The following is a 21887-nucleotide window of genomic DNA, read 5'->3' on the forward strand; positions in this document are numbered from 1 at the left end:
ACAACACAAACAGGTTGAGATTCAGAAACGCAAGCCAATGTGGTGCCTTTAGGAATGAGAATTTTCTCAGAAGTCCGCAGCCATTGTGGAACCGTGCTAGACCTGAAGCAAGGGCTATACCTCTTGCGAGACAGCGTGAAGATGGTTGGACAAACACGTCACCAGAGTCGATCACATTAGAAGTGATGGCAACTATCCGCTGAGGACCAGGTGGGAGCTCAGTATCTTCAGCAGCGAGCAAGCGAACGGGCTTGTCATCCGCATACAGGGCATAGTCAGTTTCCATCATATGAACAACATTTTCTCGACAGCAGATGGAAGCGTTCGCCGCAGACAGAAAATCCCAGCCTAATATAAGCTGGTGGGCACACGAACTCAGCACAGCAAATTGCACAAAATGAAAAAGACCAACTATGAAAACACGAACGGTGCACATAGCGGCAGGTCTAATGGCGTCCCCTTGAACAGCGTGCAGTGTAGGTCCATCATAAGGGATGGTGACTTTTCACAGACGTGAGCACAAAGAACGATCAATCACAGATAAACAAGCACCAGTGTCTATTAAAGCGTCCACGCACACATCTTCTATTAAAACAGATATCGTATTATATGGACGCACTAGAGGAATTTCTGTCTTTTCGTTCGATGCAGCTTTTCCTCCAAAAGCTGCAGAGGTTAGTTTTCCGGGCGTTGGTTGGTGAATTGCGAGACAGGTCGCAATGGAGACGTGGAGCGGCGGAGGGGAGAGGGTGAGCAGCGTCTAGTAGAGCGGTAAGAACTGGTTGGCTCAGATGTCGCAGTTGGAGACGGTGAGCGACGTAGCGGCGGATCATAAGGACGACGTTGGAAAGCATACCAGCTTGTCCCATCATCCCGTCCGTAGGTGTCGAATCCATGGCGTTCGTCCTGCTGACGCTTCCGACAGACGCGTGCAATGTGGCCCCGATAGCCGCAATAATAACAGATTGGACGAGGCGGCCACCATGGTGGGTGAAAGGGTTGGCTAGGCGCACTCGGAGTCAATGAAGCCAGCGGGACAGGCGTCAAGTGTGCGGGCATCGTTTGTACGACGGGTGGTGATCCAGCGAGGACTTGTGCGTACGTCGGCTGGGGTCGAGGTACTGGATAGTCTACATACGCTGGCCCAGTCATGGACGCCAACTCCTCTTTGATAACGTCGCGCAAAACAGTGTTGGAGGGGGGAGGTGGACTCGGTGTCATTGAGAGGCCGAAAGATTGCAGCTTTTCCCGTATAATCGCCCGGATGATGGCACGCAATGAGGAATCAGTCGTGGTGGTGTTTTTAGCGCTGTCCGGCGGTAACCGTTGGGATTCAAGTTCCTCTAGGCGTTGGCACGTGGCAACAACGTCAGCGACTGTAGTCGGGTTTTGAATGACCAAGGCATTGAACGCGACCGTGCCGATCCCTTTCAATAGATGACGAACTCTCTCTGATTCAGACATGGACGTGTTGAAACGGTGACAGAGAGCAAGCACATCCTCTACGTAGGATGTGTACGACTCACCGCATTGTTGCTTGCGAGCATCCAGTGTCTTCTTCGTGAGAGCTGAAAGAACCCCCGGAGTGCCGAAAATTTGGCGAAGCTGTTGCTTGAAACGTGTCTAGTCCGTAATGTCTGTTTCATGATTGAAAAACCATGTTTTCGTACGCCTGTCAGATAAAAAGAAACACGGCGAAGCTTGGCAGGATCATCCCAGTTGTTAGTGGAGCTTGCTCGGTTGAACTGGTCCAACCAATCCTCCACATCTTCACCTCGAAGTCCGGCGAACGTGGGCGGCTCACGCTGGTGCGCGGTGATAATCCACGATGGATAGGCCGCGGTAGCCGGGGCCGGGGAGGTAGGCGCAGAAGCGGCGGTTGTCTCGTCCTGAGGCATGTTACCGGACACCTGGCACAAACGACGACCTGAGCGGAGCTCCAGGAGGCAGATCGGGCAGCGAGAGGACGGAAGATCGTAGAGCACACTCCACCACTTGTGATGTAACGGTGAAGACAACCTTTATCAGGCCTAGAAGACACGATGAAGCGACCACGCCCAAGGCACAGAACTCAGACAAACGAAGTCCCCACAGTAGATGAAGATGACGACCACTCATGATGATGAATATGTGTAAGGAAAGTAGATGTGCTTAATGAATGCCTACACTAAGATAGGTGTAACATTCAAGAAAACACCCTTGGGTGTAGCTTGTGAGCATACACCTCTAGTACGCCTAAACATGCTAATTGAGTGTACAAAGGGTGTAAATACTTAAATTACACCAGTTCAGATAAAGTTGGCAGAAATAATAGGTGGAAGAAGGGTGATTTATTGAAAAGTCCACCCTTAAGGGTGTGAAATGGTTTGCGGTGCACCGTGCGCTGGCAATATAGTTCTTATACAACTGTTAGGGCTTCCAGTGTGGCTTTGCGCAACACGATCACAAATTGTGGAATCGACATCGCGTCCTCGTGTTGTGTAATGCCACAGTCAAATCCTCTTAACAGCAGATGCATATGGATGAGTAACTTTCCAGCTGTGCAACACTGCGCGCCTCGTTTCGTGCCTTTGGTTCATAACAGGCATAAAAGCCATAAACTTGTCTTTTGGCTCCTTCAAACCACGCATGCACTTTTCAAGACACGATGATGCGATTAGCATGTTTCCCCAGGTTATTTCCGGCCTCTGATTTTATACGTTTTGCAGAGCATGGCCAAGTTCTCTCGGGCTGGTTGCCGCTTCACAATCGGCCGGCGGCGGAATATTCGGGCCTTCCCACATCAGCAGCGCGCCCGGAGTTCAGCACCGGCTGAACTAGGTGGCCTGGACTCCGCTATTCGGCGCATACCACGTGGCGCGGTGCCACGCATGATTCAAGCTGACAGCGATGACACACGACCGCAGGCTCCGGCAGCAGTGGGCGACTCGGTCCTTTGCGCCGGCTTCCCGATGCATGATGCATCTGTAGTACGAAACCTGAAAGCGCCTGGATTTGTCAACGCTGGAGATCCCGACGCTGGTCGGTGCATACTTATTCACATATGTTGCTGCTTCATACTACCTGACAAGCGTAGGACTAATTGTTGGCGTACACTAAAAAAAGAGTAAAAAGCATGAGTAAAAGGGGCGTCTTTGTGTTCTATCTTAATAATCAGCGTATATATCTCGCTTGCGTAGCATTGCCCCTGCGTGTTCCGAATCGCCTAGTCGCAAACGCCATGCACGTTATCGGAGTGACCATAGTACCCTTGATAGGAAAAAGGCGAGCGCCGAGTTTGCAAAACGGAAACACGCCAGATGACGATTGATAATGCTATACTATCATGTCTTTAGGTACATCCTGAAACCATATCGTGCCCCAGGTGGTCTAAATTTCCGGAGCCCTCCACTACGGCGTCTCTCATAATCATATAGTGGTTTTGGGACGTCAAACCCCACATATCAATCAATCAAACCATATCGTGCTTATGAGAAACGCTGTAGTCGAGGGCTCAAGATATTCCAACCATCTGGTTTTTTTTATCGCACGCTGACAACGTACGGTGCACAGGCCTCTGGCACTTCTTCGCTGAAATGCTACCGCCATGGCCGGTATCAAACCCGTGCCTCACCGGTGAGCAGCCAGATGAGTTCAAGGTGAAAAAGAGGCCTTTTTCGCTTAGCCATCAATTTAATTGTAGTGGGATATGCATAACTTTGAAAAGTAGCACGAAAAAAAAATGAGTTTCAGCATTACGTTGAAACGATGAATGCATTAGCAAGAAGTTTGGATAACCCACGAAGACGCAGCTACAAATTTTCTACACACCACTGGAGCATAAAGAGATTCACACCATGTTTCAAAAAAGAGCAGCATTGCACACGAGAGGCCTCACGGGTTCAAGGGCACCAATGCGGGTGATGCGGCTAGCGCTGGAAGATCTGTGAGCGTTGGTCGCGGTAGCAGCATGTGTTTCCGCTACCGCCGCTCAGGTGGGGAACGCGCTGCGAATGTCGCCAATGCAGAAGCCGATGCTGTTTGATTTTAAGTGCGAAGCATTTCTCAGCGAACTTGGGCGACATTTACCATACCTACCTGTCTCTATCAATGTAGCCGCCTACGACATTTAGCTCTCCTGGCCGCTTCGATAATGCTATCGATACCAAAATCGGTATGGCATAACATGACTATATGACGAGCATAAGTGACCAGTAGTAACAAGAAAATTATGGCATGAATATCATGATCTACATGTCATGATTTTGCTGCGAGTACGGTGGTTTCGTTCACATGACATATTGCAAAACTGGTATAGTATGACATGGCTGCATGGCGAACATAAGCGATAGGTCATAACGTGGAAATCGTGAAATAGATGTCATGCAAGTCATGACTGCATGCCACTCGCATGGTGCGCTCGTGGTTGTTTCGCTAGCTTCACATATACCCATTTGGTATTGCGTGACGTGAATAAAGGACGAAGGTATATGACTGGTGCAAAAATGACAATCATGGCATGCGTGTCACGTAAGAACATGACTACATGCCGCGCTCATGGTGCGCTGTCGCCAGTTTCGCTCGTTTCACGTGTAGCAAATCTCGTATTACTTGACGTGGAAGGACGATGAAGGTAGACACGTTCAAACATGAAAATCGTGATATGTGTGTCATTTAAAACATGTCTACATGCTACGCTCATAGCATGCCCGCGGCCGTTTCGCTAGCTTCACATATATCATTTTTGGTATTACGTGACACGAACGAATGAAGGTAAATGAGATGTCAAACATGATCATAATGACATTCGTGTAACGAAAAACATGACTACATGCTACGCTCATAGCACGCTCATGGCGGTTTTGCTAGCTTCGCATATAACAAATTTGGTATTACGGGACGTTAATAGACGACGAAGGTAAATGACACATACAAACATAATAATTATGACATGCTTGTCGTGTAAAACATGACTGCATGCTAAGCTCATAATGCGCTCGCGGCCATTTCACTAGCTTCACATAGAGAAAATTTGTCAGGAGGTTTAGAAAGTGGCAATGGGTACTTCCTGAATGTCTGAGGGCATACAGTAATTTCTAATTTTGGATAGCCTTACAGACACTGCGGTTTGCTTTGCAGCACTGGTTACACGAACAATTCGTATATCAGATAAGACACCACTACCACGAAGTGCTCAAGGAAGGTAACGATATTGTATTTCAGTGGTTGCCGAGTCATTGCGGAATTGTCGGCAATGATCGCGCGGATGAAGCTGCTCGATCGGTTCATGACCAAGACCTGCGTACGCCCATACCACTCTTGAGAACGGACGCTGCAAGGCGACTACAATCACTTGCTCTCCGTATAACTCTCCTACAATGGAATACACTGGGTTTCTCCAAAACGCACCTGTATTCGATCGACCCAAACTTGCAACTTCGTTAGCCATACGGGCTCCCACGATGCTCTTAAACTTTATTGTGTCGCATGAGGTTGGGCGTGGCATTTACGAATGCGTACTCTCGTCTCTTTGGAATGGCGAGCACTTCGGCATGTAACATCTGCGCCTGCGAGGAAACGCTCGAGCACATTCTATGTCATTGCCCAGCATACCAGTCTGAACAACGTATTATGGAAGCCAAGCTCCGTCAGCTGGATTCACGGCCGCTTACAGAAGAGAAGATCCTGGGACCTTGGCCGACGGTCTCCCATACACGCCAAGCCACAAAAGCCCTCTTACACTTCTTAAGGACCACCAGACTTCACGACCGCTTGTGAAAGAAGTGTTACACCATGGTGTGTAGCCTCGAGCTGACTATTCATCCTTCTATTTCTTACTCATCTTCTTTTCTATTTCTTACCTTTCTATTATTCTCCCTTTCCCCCTTCAAGTGAAGGGTAGCCAACCGAGCCAAGCTTGGTTAACCTCCCTGCCTTTCCTCTCTATTTATCTCTCTATCTTGGATAGCTGTGACACCACTTGTCCAGTTGCAAGCTTTGGGACACATTATTTAGTTTTACGCTGGGCGTTTTGAGCAGCAGAGAGGCTAAAACACCCTATTAACTGCCAAGGCCACACGCAGTTAAGCATGGAAACCACGGAGCAAGAACCAAGCAGCTGTGAGCATCCTGCTGCACCACAGACGACGTGGTTCACCGATATTGCTCCTCCGTCGCTAATTGGCTACGTCACGCCGCAACGGAAATTGGGACGAAAATGTGTCTCGGACCTATTCTTCGAATAGCAAAGAATGTCATACGAGCGCGAAAGAAACAGCCCTTGCACGGTGGCCTGAGAAGGTTGAATGGCAAACAGCGAGGCGAAATTGCCCCTATAATGAATGGGCCTTGAAGGGCCAGTAAAGAGCCTTGAGGTCCAAAAATATTTAAAAAAAGATATATGTGCAGTTAATCTTTGCAAACATACTGCCCCAAGAATTTTGCGAATACGTGCTATAATAAAGAATTTACAGGGGTTAGAACATTGGTCTAAGCTGATTTCAAATTTTCGCGTGGCCTCGCCCCCCTTCTTCCTTCCATGAAGGGGAAGGCGTAGCCCATCGTCGTGACTCCGCCCTTTTCGGCAACGTGCCAACACGTCAGCGATGACGTCATCGGCGAACTTCATCAGTCGCAACGCACTTCCGCTAGCTGCGAAGCGTGGTTGTTTGTTTACCGTTGGCTGCACCGGCCGCGGGTCAACCATGCAAGCGTCAGGTGCGTAGTGTCGACCACGAACGATCAGGTCCCCGACACACGTCGCTGGATGACCAATTCGCTTAAGCGATGTAGCGCGCAGGGCCCCATCGTGAGCCACCCTGTGCCGATTCTTCTCCGCTGCCCAGTCGCTTGATTTGCAGCCGACCACAGAGCAACGCTCATTACCCGTGTTGCTCTTGTCAAGGGTGAAGTACGGTCGTATGTGCGCACAGGCGCTGTAGTGTAGCAAGTAGTGTACACGTGCACGCTACAACTGCGAGGTTGGTTCTTTCACCGCAGTGCCAAGAAACAAGAGGCAGTTTTGTAGCTGTGGGTGGGAATCTGAACTGACATTGACTTTACTACTGTTTTTTCACACCTGATTTAGACCAATCGGAGAGCTGTGTGCTACATCACTTCGCCGATCGCCGAGTTGACGTCACTTTGCGTGCAAGGGGGTTGGCGAGGCGTAGGAAACATGCGCGGGAATCGTTTTTCGAAATGGAGGCTTTGTCCGGCGCGCAACGCTGTAATATCCAGTAAACGCAATCGATGAGGTCTAATCTACGAATTGCCGAGCTTGTATGGGAGGTTTAAAAAAAAAGTCGGAGCCTGTTTACTGGTCCTTTAATCGCGAAAGCTAGGGTCCGGCGAACTCGTGGCGCGGTGCAAAATGGAAGCACATTACTTGTCTACCTCCGAAAATTTGTTGTCATGGTGGCCTGACAGAGTTTCTATCAGCGCCAAATCTGACATCAGCTCTATAGGGACGACACAGTTGTCTGCATTTTAAAAAATTAAGGAAGGACAAGTTCAAGAGAAAAGGCAGGAAGGTTAACAAGGCACATGCCCGGTTTTCTACCCTACGCTGCGGAAATGGGAAGAAGGGCATGAAGATGAGAGAGAGAGACAAGAAAGAGAAAAGAAAGACAGAAAAAAAAGAGTGTCAGTCAATGGACTTACGCGTATGCAGTGGCGGCACTACACAAAAGTTAAAGTTGTTCACATAGGCCTGTAGTCTTCAAAATAATTTAAAAACTAAGTGAATGGAAAGAAAAGCAAAGCTGAGCATCGCCAAGGCGCTCCAGGGCGCGGTGCAGAAAACGAAGAATGAACAACATGAATATCGTGGGAAACTATATCTGTGACGCAAACTAAAAGCGTTACAACGCAAACTGGTATCACCTATTTCACTTAAAGTGCAATTCAGAGATTTCTTCAGCAATCGAAGGGTTTCACTGCCAGTCCATTTTTTTTCTTTTTGAGAAAGGGAGGGGAAGCGCACATCCGCGAAGGCGCCCACTGCCGCAAGCTCGAGGGGCGCACGCCCGCTTGCCGCCTCGCGCACACATGCGCGCACTTTTGAGCAGTTGCTTTCGCATGGGAGCCGCTGGCACCACGAGCGCGCGAGATTCGGCGGCGGCGGGGCAACCACAAAAAAAATGCTTGCTTGTGCCAAAACGACAAAATGCGGGGCAATACACCTAGTTTGTCTGTTGCCAACAATCGTTGTATCAAGGGAGTCTCCCAGCGTTACTTAGTTACATAGAGGTCGCAAATACATGTGCTTCTATGGAGTAACGGTGGCAAATAAATAAAGAACTTTGTGATATCGAGAAATTTGGTATATGGAGGTGTAACTATACTTGCTGGTGGCTGTGCATTACCTTAATATTACGTAGTTGTGTTGCTTTTCAAGCACGTACGTAATGCAATTTTACTTTGCACAAGAGTCTAGTGCTCGATAGTATTTATTGCTGTAACCTAGTTCACAGTATGGCATGACTTCTTACTAAAATGCTGATGTATGCTTCACTTTTGTATTATTGCAGGATGGATTCAAGAGCGTAGATGATGCATCACTGCACCTAGCTGCTGAAGAGAAAACACAGAATTATCGCAGCAGCAAAAGCAAGAAAGAGGTGTGTGTATATTAGAGACTAATAATGCGGTTCCTTTGTGTCATTGTTTCAAACTGACTTGATAACTTGTGGATCAACGAAGAATATCTTTAGTACTCAGAAAGTGTATTCTCCTCATGGATTTGGGATACTTCCTTTTCTGCTTATAGAAAGGGGGTGTTATGGCTCATTATGTGCAGCTTTTAGGCATGTGTTTTTGAACATGGCTATCAACAATGTAAACTAAAGGAGTTCAGTGGCATCATGCTGGGAAACCATGTAGGACTTCATGTCCATCACCAGTGAGATAATGAAGATTGTGCAGCCTTTGTAAATCACTGTCAAAAAGGGCTTTAAATTTCTTTAGTGATTCTTCAGAGAGGCCTGTATAACGGATAGGGACGACACCCCTTCTGGGCATATACACGACACTTCAATTGGCAAAGTGTTTGAGGGAATTACAAGCTTAGACTGTAGTTTTTATATTTACATACATAACTACTAAGTCTTGAAGACTTAGACCATTTCATACGATTGTATGGTTGGCAAAAGATACTCCCGGCAAAATTTCAGTGCGTTAATTATCTGGCCAGATTGCTAGAAGTGGAACCTAATCTAGCCCAAGCTGTTTGCAAACCCATCCTGCATGCAGAGGTGCAACAGCGTCGCCTATTGCGCCATTGTGCACCAAACTAATTATTATTATACTAGACCGGTTACGACCTCACCGGTTACCACAACGGGCAACGCACTCCCTATCCAGACGATGATTGGCCACCCTGGTGCAGTGTCTGGCCACTACCGCCGTCATGCATACGTTAATTAACTCCCGACTCTCAGCCCCAGCGGCTGCGAAGCAACTTACCATGGCGTTGGTCAGATCTGCAACGTGACAGATGGTGCTAAGAATTTATGGGTCCGGACAGGCCACCATTCGAACCTATACTTGTCAACGTTGGAACCTGAACTAATAACATGCCAAAGGGATGTAATAGGGCTCAATGAAGGTAGGAGGACAGATGAGGCCTATACAGTGCTACAGAATGGGCACGTCCTTTGCTATGATGGACTGGCTGACAGAAGAGAACTGGGTGTGGGGTTCCTTATTCACAGAAATATAGGTCGAAACATATAAAAAGACTCTGACATTAATGCAAGGGTGGTAGGTATCGTAATTAAACTCGATAAGAGATAGAAGATGAAAGTGGTACAGGCTTACACGCCTACATCCTGTCATGATGACGCGTCAGCTGAAAGCTTCCGTGAAGACGTGGTATTGGCAATGAATAACGTAAAAACACAGCATGCTATACTGATGGGCGACTTTTTTGCCAATGTATGGAAGAAGCGGGCTGGAGACCAGGCAGTAGAAAATTATCGAATCGGTACCAGGAATGCCGCAAGAGAGCTATTAGTGAACTTGGAAAACATAATAATTTACGGCTGTGGAATATTTTCTACTGAAAACGAGGGAACCATAAGGGGACATAGAGGAGCCCTAATAGCGAAAGTAGGAATGAAATCGACTTTATAATGAGTGCACACCCAGGCATCGTGCAGGATGTGGAAGTGCTTTGCAAGGTACGATGCAGTGACCATAGAATGGTAGGATCTTGAATTCGGCTGTACTTCAGGAAGGAACGACAGCAACTGATACGCAAGAAGCCAATCAATGAGCTGGCACTGAGAGGAAAAGTACATAAATTTCAGGCTCGCTTAAGAACAGGTATTCTGCTCTTATCAAACAAACCAGCCGTAGCTTTGACGCAATGAATGATAATCTGACGAGTATCATTATGGAGTGTGTAGTGAAAGTTGTAGGTACAATACCTAGACTGGACATAGGTAAGCTGTCCCAGGAGACAAAGAACCTCATTAAGAAACGTCAAAGCATGAAAGCCTCAAATGCAGGAGACAAAATAGAATTGGCAGAGCTTACGAAGTTGATTAATAGGCGTAAGGTATCTGATAAGAAAACATTAGAATTTATTCAGCCAAAGGAACAAGCAGGATTTCGAACTGGCTACTCAATAATAGACCACACTCATACTATCAATCAGGTAATAGAGAAATGCTCAGAATATAGCCAACCACTATACATAGTTTTCATAATTACGAGAAGGCGTTTGATTCAGTAGAAATATCAGCAGCCATGCAGACACTGCGGAATCGAGGCGTCGATGAAGCATATATAAACATCCTGGAAGAAATCTACAGGGGATCAACTGCTACCATGGTGGTTCATAAAGAAAGCGACAGAATACCAATCAAGAAGGGTGTAAGGCAACGAGATGCAATCTCCCCAAGGCTATTTACCGCGTGCTTACAGGAGGTTTTCAGAGGCCCAGAATGGGAACTGTTAGGGATAGGAGTTAATGGATAGTACCTTAGTAACCTGCGTTTCACCTATGACATTGCATTGCTAACTTAGGGGACGAATCGCAACTCATGATTACGGAGTTAGACAAGGAGAGCCAAAAGGTGGGTCTTAAAATCAATCTGCAGAAAACGACAGTGATGTACAACTGCCTCTGAGGAGAGGAGCGCTTCGAGATAGGTATTAGTCAACTTCGAGTTGTAAGGGACTATGGTTACTTAGTAGGTAATAACCGCGGAGCCGAGCCCCGATATTGAAGTAACTAGAAGAATAAGACTGGGGTAGAGCACATTTGGCAAGCACTATCAAATTATGACAGGTATATTGCCACTATCCCTCAAGAGGAAGGTATATAACAGCTGTATCTTCCGGTACTTAGCTACGGAGCTGAAACCTGGAGACTTACGAAGAGGGTTCAGCTTAAATTGAGGACGACGCAGCGAGCAATGGACGGAAAAACGGTAGGTGTAACCTTAAGAGACAAGAAGAGAGCAGAGTGGGTTAGGGAACAAACGGGGGTTAATGATATCGTAGTAGAAATTGAGAAAAGTAAAAATGGACATGGGCCGGGCATGTAGCGCGTAGACAGGACAACCACTGGTCAATAAGAGTAACTAAGTGGATTCCCAGAGAAGGCAAGCGCGTTAGGGGGAGACAGAAGGTTAAGTTGGCAGATGGGATTAAGAAGTTTGCAGTTTGAAATTGGCAGCAGCAAGCACAAGACCGAGTTGACTGGCGGAATATGGGAGAGGCTTTTGTCCTGCAGTGGACATAGTCAGGCAGATGATGATGATGATGATGATGATGATGATGATGATGATCCGACGTAAGAAGGTATAACATAGAGAAAATCGAATGCGCCCTGAAGAGTGGAGGAAGTGTCAAAACAGTGAAGAAGAAACTTAGGATAGGCAAAACCAGTTGGGTGCAAAAAAGGGCAAGAAAGGCAAAGTAACCACCACTATAGATAGCATAGTTAAAATGGCGGGGGAGTTTTACAGAGATCTGTACATTAGCTGGCACAACCATGACCTTAATATAAGAACTAGCAGTATCCCGATGGCATCCCACCAGTAATAATAGAAGACAGAAAAGCTTTGGAGGGAATGAGAAGAGGCAAAGCTGCCGGTGAGGGCCAGGTGACATGAGGTCTGCTGTAAGACGGAGGACAGGTGGTCCTAAAAAAACTCCACGGTGTTTACGAAGTGTCTCCGCTGTGTGTTGTGCTGTCTGTGTTTGATGCCTAGTTGTGCGTGCGTGGGTGATTGTGTCGTGTGTTCGCGCTCGAAATAACTTTTAAAATTGTAGCAACTTGCCCAACAACAAGTTCTTTTACAATGTAACAGCATGATTACATGCTATGCTCATGATGTGCTCGCGGCCGTTTCGATAGCTTCACATGTACCAAACTTGGTATTACGTGACGACAATGAATGACGAAGGTATGTGACTGGTGCAAAGATGATACTCATGAGATGCGTGTCATGTGACAACATGACTACATGCCAAAGTCAAGGCGCCAATACATATCGACGTGACACGGTGCGCGTTCTCGACGGCGATCATTTCTTCGGGTCGCGCCAGCGTTGCCACGATAGACGCCGGTCCTGCCATGTACTTGCAGGCGTACGCCGCGCAGCGTTGCTTTGAAGCATGCGCAATTCAGTGCGTCCGGCGTCCCCCCGTCACGAAAAGAGGGAGACGCAGTGTTGTCTGGGTAACGCATTGGCGCAAAATGCAGCATGTCACCTTTCGTGCCGGTCGCCATCGGGCCGCGCCGAAGCACGCTAATCGCGCCTGGCGTCAGGCTATATTTTCGCTAACGTATACCGTCGCTGTGCCCAGCGTGCACGCGCGTCAGCACTACATTGGAGTATATTGGGCCCTTCATGATCCGTTCTCGGCCGTTTTGCTAGTTCCACATATACCAAATTGGGTGTTACGTGACGTCAATGGATGACAAAAAATATGACTATTGCAAACATGATAATCCGGACATGCGTGTCATGTAAGAACATGGCAACATACAATGCTCATAGCGTGCTCGCGGCCGTTTCACTAGCTTCACATATACTAAACCTGATATCACGTGACGTGAATAGATTGCGAAGGTAAACAACACATCTAAACATGATAATCATGACACAAAAGTCATGTACGGCATCATTTACGCCAACCTTATAACGCTGTGCTGATTTTATTGTGATAGCAATTTCATGGACACTCTTGGCCAGATATTGCCGCCGGCGTCAGCATCGACGTCGGCGTCGATGTCATGCCCCGTATATGTATACGAATCATATATATATATATATATATATATATATATATATATATATATATATATATATATATATATATATATATATATATATATATATATATATATATATATATATATATATATTATGAGACCACGTCCGGTACGGCAGCAACCAGGTTATCCTTCTTTAATCCAGGCGCACGAGCCAGAGAGCCAGCCCGCGTGACATACGATGATGATCACTACAATGGTTTGGTCATGCAGATGAAGTACATAGTCAGCGCTCACTATATATATATATATATATATATATATATATATATATATATATATATATATATATATATATATATATATATATATATATATATATATATATATATATATATATATATATATATATATATATATATATATATATAACAATATATATATATATATATATTGCTTAACAATACATATATATATATATATACCGCTTAACAATATATATATATATATATATATACCGCTTAACAATATATATATATATATATATATATTGTTAAGCGGTTTATCGGCGGACACTTAGCGATGATTAACGACAGCGACAGTCAATGCGGGGATCGACTCTCTGTCTCTGCGCGAGCTGCTCTTCTTATGCAAAGGGCGACCCACTAGAAGGCGCTGAAGAGGACGACCCACTGTTCAAAGGCTTTACCAAAACTACCCCGGGTACGAAAAGGGAGCCGCCTGGCGACCTAACAGGTGGTTACAATGAGCGGGTCATGGTAGGCCTTCAGGCGCTCCACGTTAACAATGTCACGTCCTCGACGACGCATGTCCGAAGATGGTTCGATGGGTTCAATCAAGTACTTGACTGGGGAAGTGTATTTGACGACACGGTAGGGGCCTTCGTACTTGGGCAATAGTTTTGAAGATAGGCCAGTTGCAGTAGTAGGGATCGAGAGCCAGACGAGCGCTCCAGGAAGGAACGTGGGCGCAGTAGTGCTGGCGTCAGCGCGAATGACTTTTTGCCGCTCTTGATCATGCGCTGTAAAGGTCCTTGCAAGCTCTCGACACTCTTCAGCAAGCTTGGCTGTAGCAGAAATAGGCGCCCACTCGGACGGATCTGGCTTGTACGGAAGTATAGTGTCGATGGTGTGCGACGGGTGCCTTCCATATAATAAAAAGAAAGGTGAAAAGCCAGTAGTGCTTTGAGGGGCGGTGTTATATGCGTAGGTGACGAAGGGTAGAATGTCATCCCAATTTGTGTGATCGGCGGCGACGTACTTGGAAAGCATGTCGCCGAGCGTACGGTTGAAGCGTTCCGTGAGGCCATTCGCCTGCGGGTGGTAAGCAGCAGTTTTGCGGTGAACAACGTTGCACTCTTTGAGAATGGCTTCGACGACTTCAGACAGGAAGACGCGGCCTCGATCACTGAGCAGTTCCTGAGGTGGACCGTGTCGCAGCATGAATCGTTGGAGCAGGAAGGAGGCCACATCGCTCGCTGTAGCCGCGGGGAGAGCGGCAGTTTCGGCGTATCGCGTGAGGTGGTCCACAGCAACAATGGCCCAGCGGTTACCAGCTGACGTTAGTGGAAGTGGCCCATACAAATCGATTCCAACGCGCCCAAACGGCCTGGCAGGGCAAGGTAGAGGTTGCAGACCTACCGGTGACAGTTGCGTTGAAGTTTTGCGGCGCTGACATTCTATGCACGAGCGAACGAATTTCTGCACGTAGCGGTACATGCCACGCCAAAAGTACCGTTGGCGAATGCGGTGGTAAGTCTTCGATACCCCGGAGTGCGCACATTGCGGATCAGAATGGAAGAATTCGCATATGTCAGAGCGCAGACTGCGAGGTATGACTAGTAGCCACTGGCGGCCGTCACCGTTGTAATTGCGTCGGTGGAGGAGGTCGTCGCGAACGGCGAAATGGTGGGCTTGACGACGCAACGCGCGAGTGGATGGAGTGGATGGATCAGTCAGCAAGTCGATCAGTGAGGCAATACATTGATCCTTGCGCTGTTCAGTAGCAATGGCATGAATGCTAATCGAAGAAATGGCAAGGTGATACACTGAGTTGTTGGCGTTGTCGTCAGGCAAGGGAGAGTGCGACAGGGCGTCGGCGTCAGCATGTTGCCTTCCATTGCGGTATAGCACGCGGATGTCGTAGTCTTGCAGGCGAAGTGCCCACCGGGCGAGACGGCCTGAGGGATCTTTCAATGACGACAACCAGCATAGTGCGTGGTGGTCGGCGACGACATCAAATGGGCGACCATACAAATAAGGTCGGAACTTTGCAAGGGCCCAGACGATTGCCAAACATTCCTTCTCGGTGACTGTGTAATTAGTCTCGGCTTTAGTAAGCGTACGGCTCGCGTACGCCACGACATATTCCGGGAACCCTGGTTTGCGCTGCGCAAGGACAGTGCCGAGGCCGACACCACTGGCATCCGTGTGTACCTCTGTAGGGGCCGTAGGGTCGTAGTGGCGGAGTATGGGAGGCGACGTCAACAAACGACGAAGTGTTCTGAAAGCGTCGTCGCACTGTGATGACCACGAATGGAGAGGCCCGTTACTTCCGAGAAGCTTCGTCAGCGGCGATATGATAGTCGCGAAGTTTCGAATGAAGCGCCGAAAGTAGAAACACAGTCCTACGAAACTGCGCAGTTCCTTGACGGATGTCAGCTTGGGGAAATCGGTCACGGCCCGAAGCTTGGCTGGATCAGGGAGAATTCCGTCCTTGGACACGACGTAGCCGAGTATTGTCAGCTGCCGAGCTGCAAATTGGCACTTATTTAGATTCAGTTGCAGACTGGCGTTGCTCAGACGCGTTAAAACATGCCGAAGGCGTTGAAGATGCGTCGAGAAGTCAGGAGCGAAAACGACGACGTCATCGAGGTAGCACAGGCACGTGTGCCATTTTAGGTCACGCAGAACTGTATCCATCATGCGCCCAAAGGTGGCGGGCGCATTGCACAGCCCAAACGGCATAACGTTGAACTCGTACAAGCCGTCGGGAGTGACAAAAGCGGTCTTCGGTCGAGCGTCTTCAGCCATAGGTACTTGCCAGTAACCTGAGCGCAAATCGAGGGATGAAAAGAATTCTGCTCCTTGCAGGCTGTCAATCGCGTCATCTACCCGCGGTAGTGGATACACGTCCTTACGAGTGATCTTGTTGAGGCGTCGGTAGTCCACACAGAACCGCACAGAACCGTCCTTCTTCGTGACGAGAACGACAGGAGATGCCCAGGGGCTGCTAGAGGGGCGAATAACATCCCGGCGAAGCATGTCGTCGACTTGCTCGTTGATTACACGGCGTTCTATGGGAGATACGCGATATGGACGTTGCCGCAGCGGTGGCTGTGCGCCTGTGTCGATGCGATGCGTAACGGTGGATGTGCGGCCGAGAGAAGGTTGAGCGACATCGAAAGAAGAGCGAAATTCTTCCAACAGGCCCAAAAGCTGGGAACGCTGGCCCTGCGTAAGGTCGTCGGGTATGCAGGGACCGAATATATCATCGGATGATGAAGCAGATGTCGAAACAGCACCAAGCGTACAGGAACTTGAGCAGTGCATGTCATCGGGTTGATTCATAACTTGCGCGTCTTCGATGGGTTCCACGCTGCCGAGACATTCCCCTCGCACCAACGTAACGCTGTACGGAGATGAGTTCACAACAAAAATAGTGGTGCTGCCGTGAGTGAGTTGCACGGTCGCGAAAGGAACCAGCAAGCTTTTTTTTTATGAAGACACGATGAGATGGCGAGAGGAGTGCAGCGGTGTCAGAAAGGCTTGCGCAGTAGGGCGGCACCGCAACGGACGAGTTTGCAGGCACTTGAGTGTCGTCGCTGACGAGTACCTTGCTTGCAGCGGATGGACTGTCGGCCGGCGTCAAAGAAGAGAATGGCGTGAGTTCTATTTCTGGTGGTGCGCAATGAATGACGGCGTCGTGGCGGGAGAGAAAATTTTATCCTAGGATGACGTCGTGAGAGCATGAAGAAATTATGATGAATTCGACCGCATACATCACGTCCTGAATCATAAGGCGGGCTGTGCACATCGCCGTAGGGTGAATACTTTGGGCGCTGGCTGTACGGAGGGAGAGCCCACAAAGCGGCGTGGTCACTTTGTGCAGTAATCGGCTAAGTTTTTCGTCCATCACGGATACGGCGGCTCCAGTATCTACAAGGGCATATGCACGAACGCCATCCACAAGCACGTCTATCACGTTCGACGGGCTTTCCTGAGGGCTTCCGCAGTTCGACAGCGTCGCAGCCCTTGCCTCGTGGACTGCGACGACTAGTTTTCCTGGTCGCCCTCGAGTGGACGTGGCCGCATTGGCGACAGTGAGCGACGTCGTGGAGATGGTGAACGGCGGGTAGACGGAACGGGGCGGGACGACGGTGACATAGGCGGTGGTTGGTCATAAGAGCGGCTTGACTGGCTGGAAAAGTTGGAGGCGACCTGCGGTTGCTGCACACGATTGCAATAGCGTGCTACATGACCGATGCAACCACAAGCGAAGCAGATGGGGCGATTGTCAGCAGTGCGCCATTGGTTTGCGGGTCGCATCCATGTCGCGAACGCGATTGGCGAGCCGGCTGCTAATATGAGTGCATGGTAGGCGGCACTCGGGGCACGTGGGTGACGCCGGCGTATGTAGGCGAGACCGTTCCTCCAAAGGCCTGGGGCCTCGCGATGGTTTCGGTGTAATTTAGGGGAACTGTTGCAGAAATCGGTGGGGGCGGCCTTGCAACAACTTGGGCGTAGCTGAGTGGCACAGATGCAGGAGACAGCTGGTGGTATTCAGGGACGACCTCCGCGATTTCCTGCTGAATGGCTCGGCGGAGCGGAGGTAGAAGTGTACTTGATGGCGGTTGAGCATGTTGTGGGGAAGCAAAAGCCAGTAGAGAGACCTGGCGGGCAACTTCCTCACGCACGAACGACTTAATTTCGGCGAGCAAGGTTGCGTGGTCAGGAACTGCTGACAGGGCCGAGAGATCAGCATCGCGTGGTGGCGGGCGACGGGATATCAAGCGCTGCCGCCGCAGCTCGTCGTAACTTTGGCATAACATGATGACTTCTGCTACAGTGCGGGGGTTCTTTGCCAGGAGCATGGTGAAGGCATCGTCGGCGATGCCTTTTAGAACATGCGTGATTTTGTCAGCCTCTGACATGTTCAGGTCGACTTTCTTGCGCAAGTCAAGGATGTCCTCGATATAACTTGTGAAGGACTCGCCGGTCTGCTGGGCTCGTTCACGTAAACGCTGTTCAGCTAGCAGCTTACGAACGGCAGGGCGGCCGAACACGTCGACGACAGCGGTTTTAAAAGCAGACCATGTCGGGAAATCAGATGCGTGGTTGTTGTACCACATGCCGGCCACACCCGCGAGATAGGAAAACAGGTTGCCGAGTTTACCTGCCTCGTCCCAATGGTTGGGGACGCACACGCGTTCGTACATGGCCAGCCAGTCCTCGACGTCGGTGCCATCTGCTCCGGTGAAGACAGGAGGGTCGCGGATGCGGGGGACACCGGGACATGGCGTCGGCGTAGGAGGAAGCGTTTGCTGGGCGGCGTCTTGGTGCATGCTTGGAGGCACGGTACGGGATCGAAGCTCCAAGGGCATCGAATGCGGACCGAAGGTGTTTGAAGGGCAGATCACTCTCAGCACTCTCCACCAAATTGTTAAGCGGTTTATCGGCGGACACTTAGCGATGATTAACGACAGCGACAGTCAATGCGGGGATCGACTCTCTGCGCGAGCTGCTCTTCTTCTTATGCAAAGGGCGACCCACTAGAAGGCGCTGAAGAGGACGACCCACTGTTCAAAGGCTTTACCACAATATATATATAAACGCTAGAAAGAAAATTCTAGAAAAAAAAGGAGTCCGGTGCATGGATTCACACGTGGAACCTTTGCGTCGTGAACGCGAGGTGTTAACCACTGAGACACCCAGGAAAATGTTCTTCATCGTTCAAACGGCAAGATAGCTATTACTATAGCTATTTCGGCTTTACAATATAGCTATTTTCGGCATTACAAGATAGCTATTTTCGGCATTACAAGAAAGATGGCGCAATGAGCGCACGTGAACACATCACGCAGCGGTGCCCGCTCTTATCTCCTACAGGTGCTTTGCCCGGCTTAGATAAGCGGAGCAACGCTCCCTCACGCACCCTTATCTCGCAGTGGCAAATAGGAGAAGATAGTACGCTTTGACTGCTCTCGGGCTTTACGTGGAACGATTCTGCTGTAGTTATTGTGCGCACAAAGGTCACTGCAATCATTGCAGTCTCCGTTCGCGAAACTCGCGCGGTTTTCAGACTCAGCTAAGTAACAAATGAGACGCTTATTCGCGGGCATCCGTACTGGTGAGTACGTTTCGTACGCAATTTGTGCGTGAAAAACGTGGGGCCCGTTTCTATCTGCTTTCCATTCTGCGCCTCACCTTTCAAATTGTTGCTATCGTGTTCATTGCTTCGCCTATGTGGCAGAGCTGTGAATTTTACTTACAATGCATTCACAAATGTTGCCTTGTGCCCAGGCCCTCCCCGTGATTTCTCTATTCACCATCGTATCTGTCGTCGCTGCCCTCGTTGCCTTCACCTAGTGCGCACCGTGAGAAGCTCGTGGGCCGTGAAGAAGCCTACAATGCTTGGTTTCTGACCGGTCGACGACGCCGACGACGACAATGGAGACGTCCAGGCCTGTGACGGCATCTTCGATATCACCCTGGGCGCCAGACCGACAGGGCCTGGCAGGTGCCGCAGCTGGCACGTTGAATATGTTTACATGGACTCTACATAGAGTGTGCAAATTTTATTTCTCGCACACTTTCGTGCTTTAAGAAGTAGTTTTTAAAGATAAAATAAATGTTCTTTTGAAATGAACAGTCGTGTTTTACTTCCAAGCGTAGCAGTAAAAGAACTCATTGGAAACTAAAGTAAATGCTCTTGTGCTTGCAAGCGCATGTACTTGAGGAATTCAACTTTCACACCTTCTCAACGAAGCCCTACATGCATAGCTTCTTCCACGCATGGGTGTACAAAATGAGAGCGAAAGAAAGAACTCGTATAATGATGGATTTAGTAGAAGGCTTTACCACCCTATGGAGATTCGGTCCTGCTGTAAATACGTGGTAAAAATAAAAAATTACATGACAAGCGAATACGACACAAAATCTGTACTTCACAGAATGGTGATGCACCCACTGAGAAGCGAATTCAGGTAGAGAAAAGACAAATTTATGCTTATATATTGTTTCCGTTGATGTTACTTTATGTTGCATATTTGGTCTTCAGATGCAACACGTAAGTGTTCCTATTCGTGTATTCAGCATACTCGGATAAGAACTTTGAATCGGCAACACATCTGGTATAAGTAATCGCCCCCCGTGTTAAATCTGAAGACTGTGGAAAAGGATTGGCGAGCCCCCCCCCCCCCCCCCCCCGCTTTTCGTAAACCGATTTTTCTCTTTCGGGAAGCGTTCAGTCTTCCAAGTTTGTTCAATGAGCCTCATTGGATTGTTTCCGCTTGTACTGTCCTCTCTTTTGTTTTTGTGTCCCCCCTTTCTTTGTTTTCGCAGCAATTGTAGCGCATTTTTTCCAGTCATAAAAAACCAATAAGCCCAACCCCTCACTTTGCTAAGGAAATAGTTATGTCACGCCAATCAGTCAGCGGATAGCAGCCAGCCTATGCAATTTTTTTTTCGCTTTAAGCCAAATGGTACGAGGTTGGTAAATGTCTTTGTGTAAATTGAGTTGTCGTGCGCGTATCGTTCACTTATGTGGTAATGTGGCTGCCTGCGCCAATAGAGAGTAGTTCATTGTAGGAATTCACTCAAGTTACTTCAGTTTCATCGCCACGAAAAGCACGTTACGGGGCGATAACGCGAATATCGTATACGTAGTGGTGGTAGGTGTGTTGTGTACGAGTTTCCTTCGAGGAATCATAGATACGTATTGTTTATTTCTTTGGAGTGATAGTGTTTCTTTTATAGTATTTCTTTGAAGTGATGACTCGCATTGCCTCCCACAATCGTCGTTGTCCTGATATGACGCTTGTTCTGTGTCTTTTTCCGGAAAAGGTCAGAGCAATGAGGTGGCTTTGAGCTTTAAATTGCACCATGACAAATGCTTGAGGTCTGTTCCAGGAGCCGGAATTTTATATTTGTTTGCTCAAATTTCAGTATTTATTGAATCGGCAGCGCCACCAACAAGGACACCCCATTTTTTTTCGCACAGTCTCCTTGGCACTCTGAAGTCTATCACCTGTGGGGCAACCCACCACGGTAGTCTAGTGGCTAAGGCACTCGGCTGGTGACCCGCAGGTCGCGGGATGAAAATGCGGTCGCGGGGGACTCGTCAGAGCGCCTGTGACATAGCCAGAAATAAAAAAAACTTGGAAAGGGTGCACGTACAGAGTATGCTGACTCTGTTGACTCGCTCATCGCGGTTGACTCTCAGAGAAAGAGGATAGAGGTAAGTTCAGTGAATATAGCCAACAAGCGACCGACTATCGAGGTGTTACACTCAGTGTTTAGTGGATTTGGCCTGCCTGAACGGGGCTTGCCGATAATGGAACAAAGTTCACTAGTGCGCAGTTTCAGTCGTTCATGAATGAAAACTGAAAACGCTACTTTTGCATTACGCCTTTCTAATGTTGAGCAGAAACGAAAGT

General features: G+C 48.5%; 1 protein-coding gene across 1 annotated transcript; it reads left to right on the forward strand.

The window, feature by feature from the left end:
- Positions 1-719: 719 nt before the first annotated feature.
- On the forward strand, positions 720-8601 carry LOC142794978 (uncharacterized). Its single transcript, XM_075885963.1, has 3 exons — positions 720-749; positions 2709-3021; positions 8511-8601. Exons 1-3 carry the CDS (start codon positions 720-722, stop codon positions 8531-8533), a joined length of 366 nt encoding a protein of 121 aa, XP_075742078.1. The 3' UTR covers positions 8534-8601.
- Positions 8602-21887: the final 13286 nt, after the last annotated feature.

The sequence above is a fragment of the Rhipicephalus microplus genome, chromosome 2, assembly GCF_043290135.1.
Source record: "Rhipicephalus microplus isolate Deutch F79 chromosome 2, USDA_Rmic, whole genome shotgun sequence".
Lineage (NCBI taxonomy): Eukaryota > Metazoa > Arthropoda > Arachnida > Ixodida > Ixodidae > Rhipicephalus > Rhipicephalus microplus.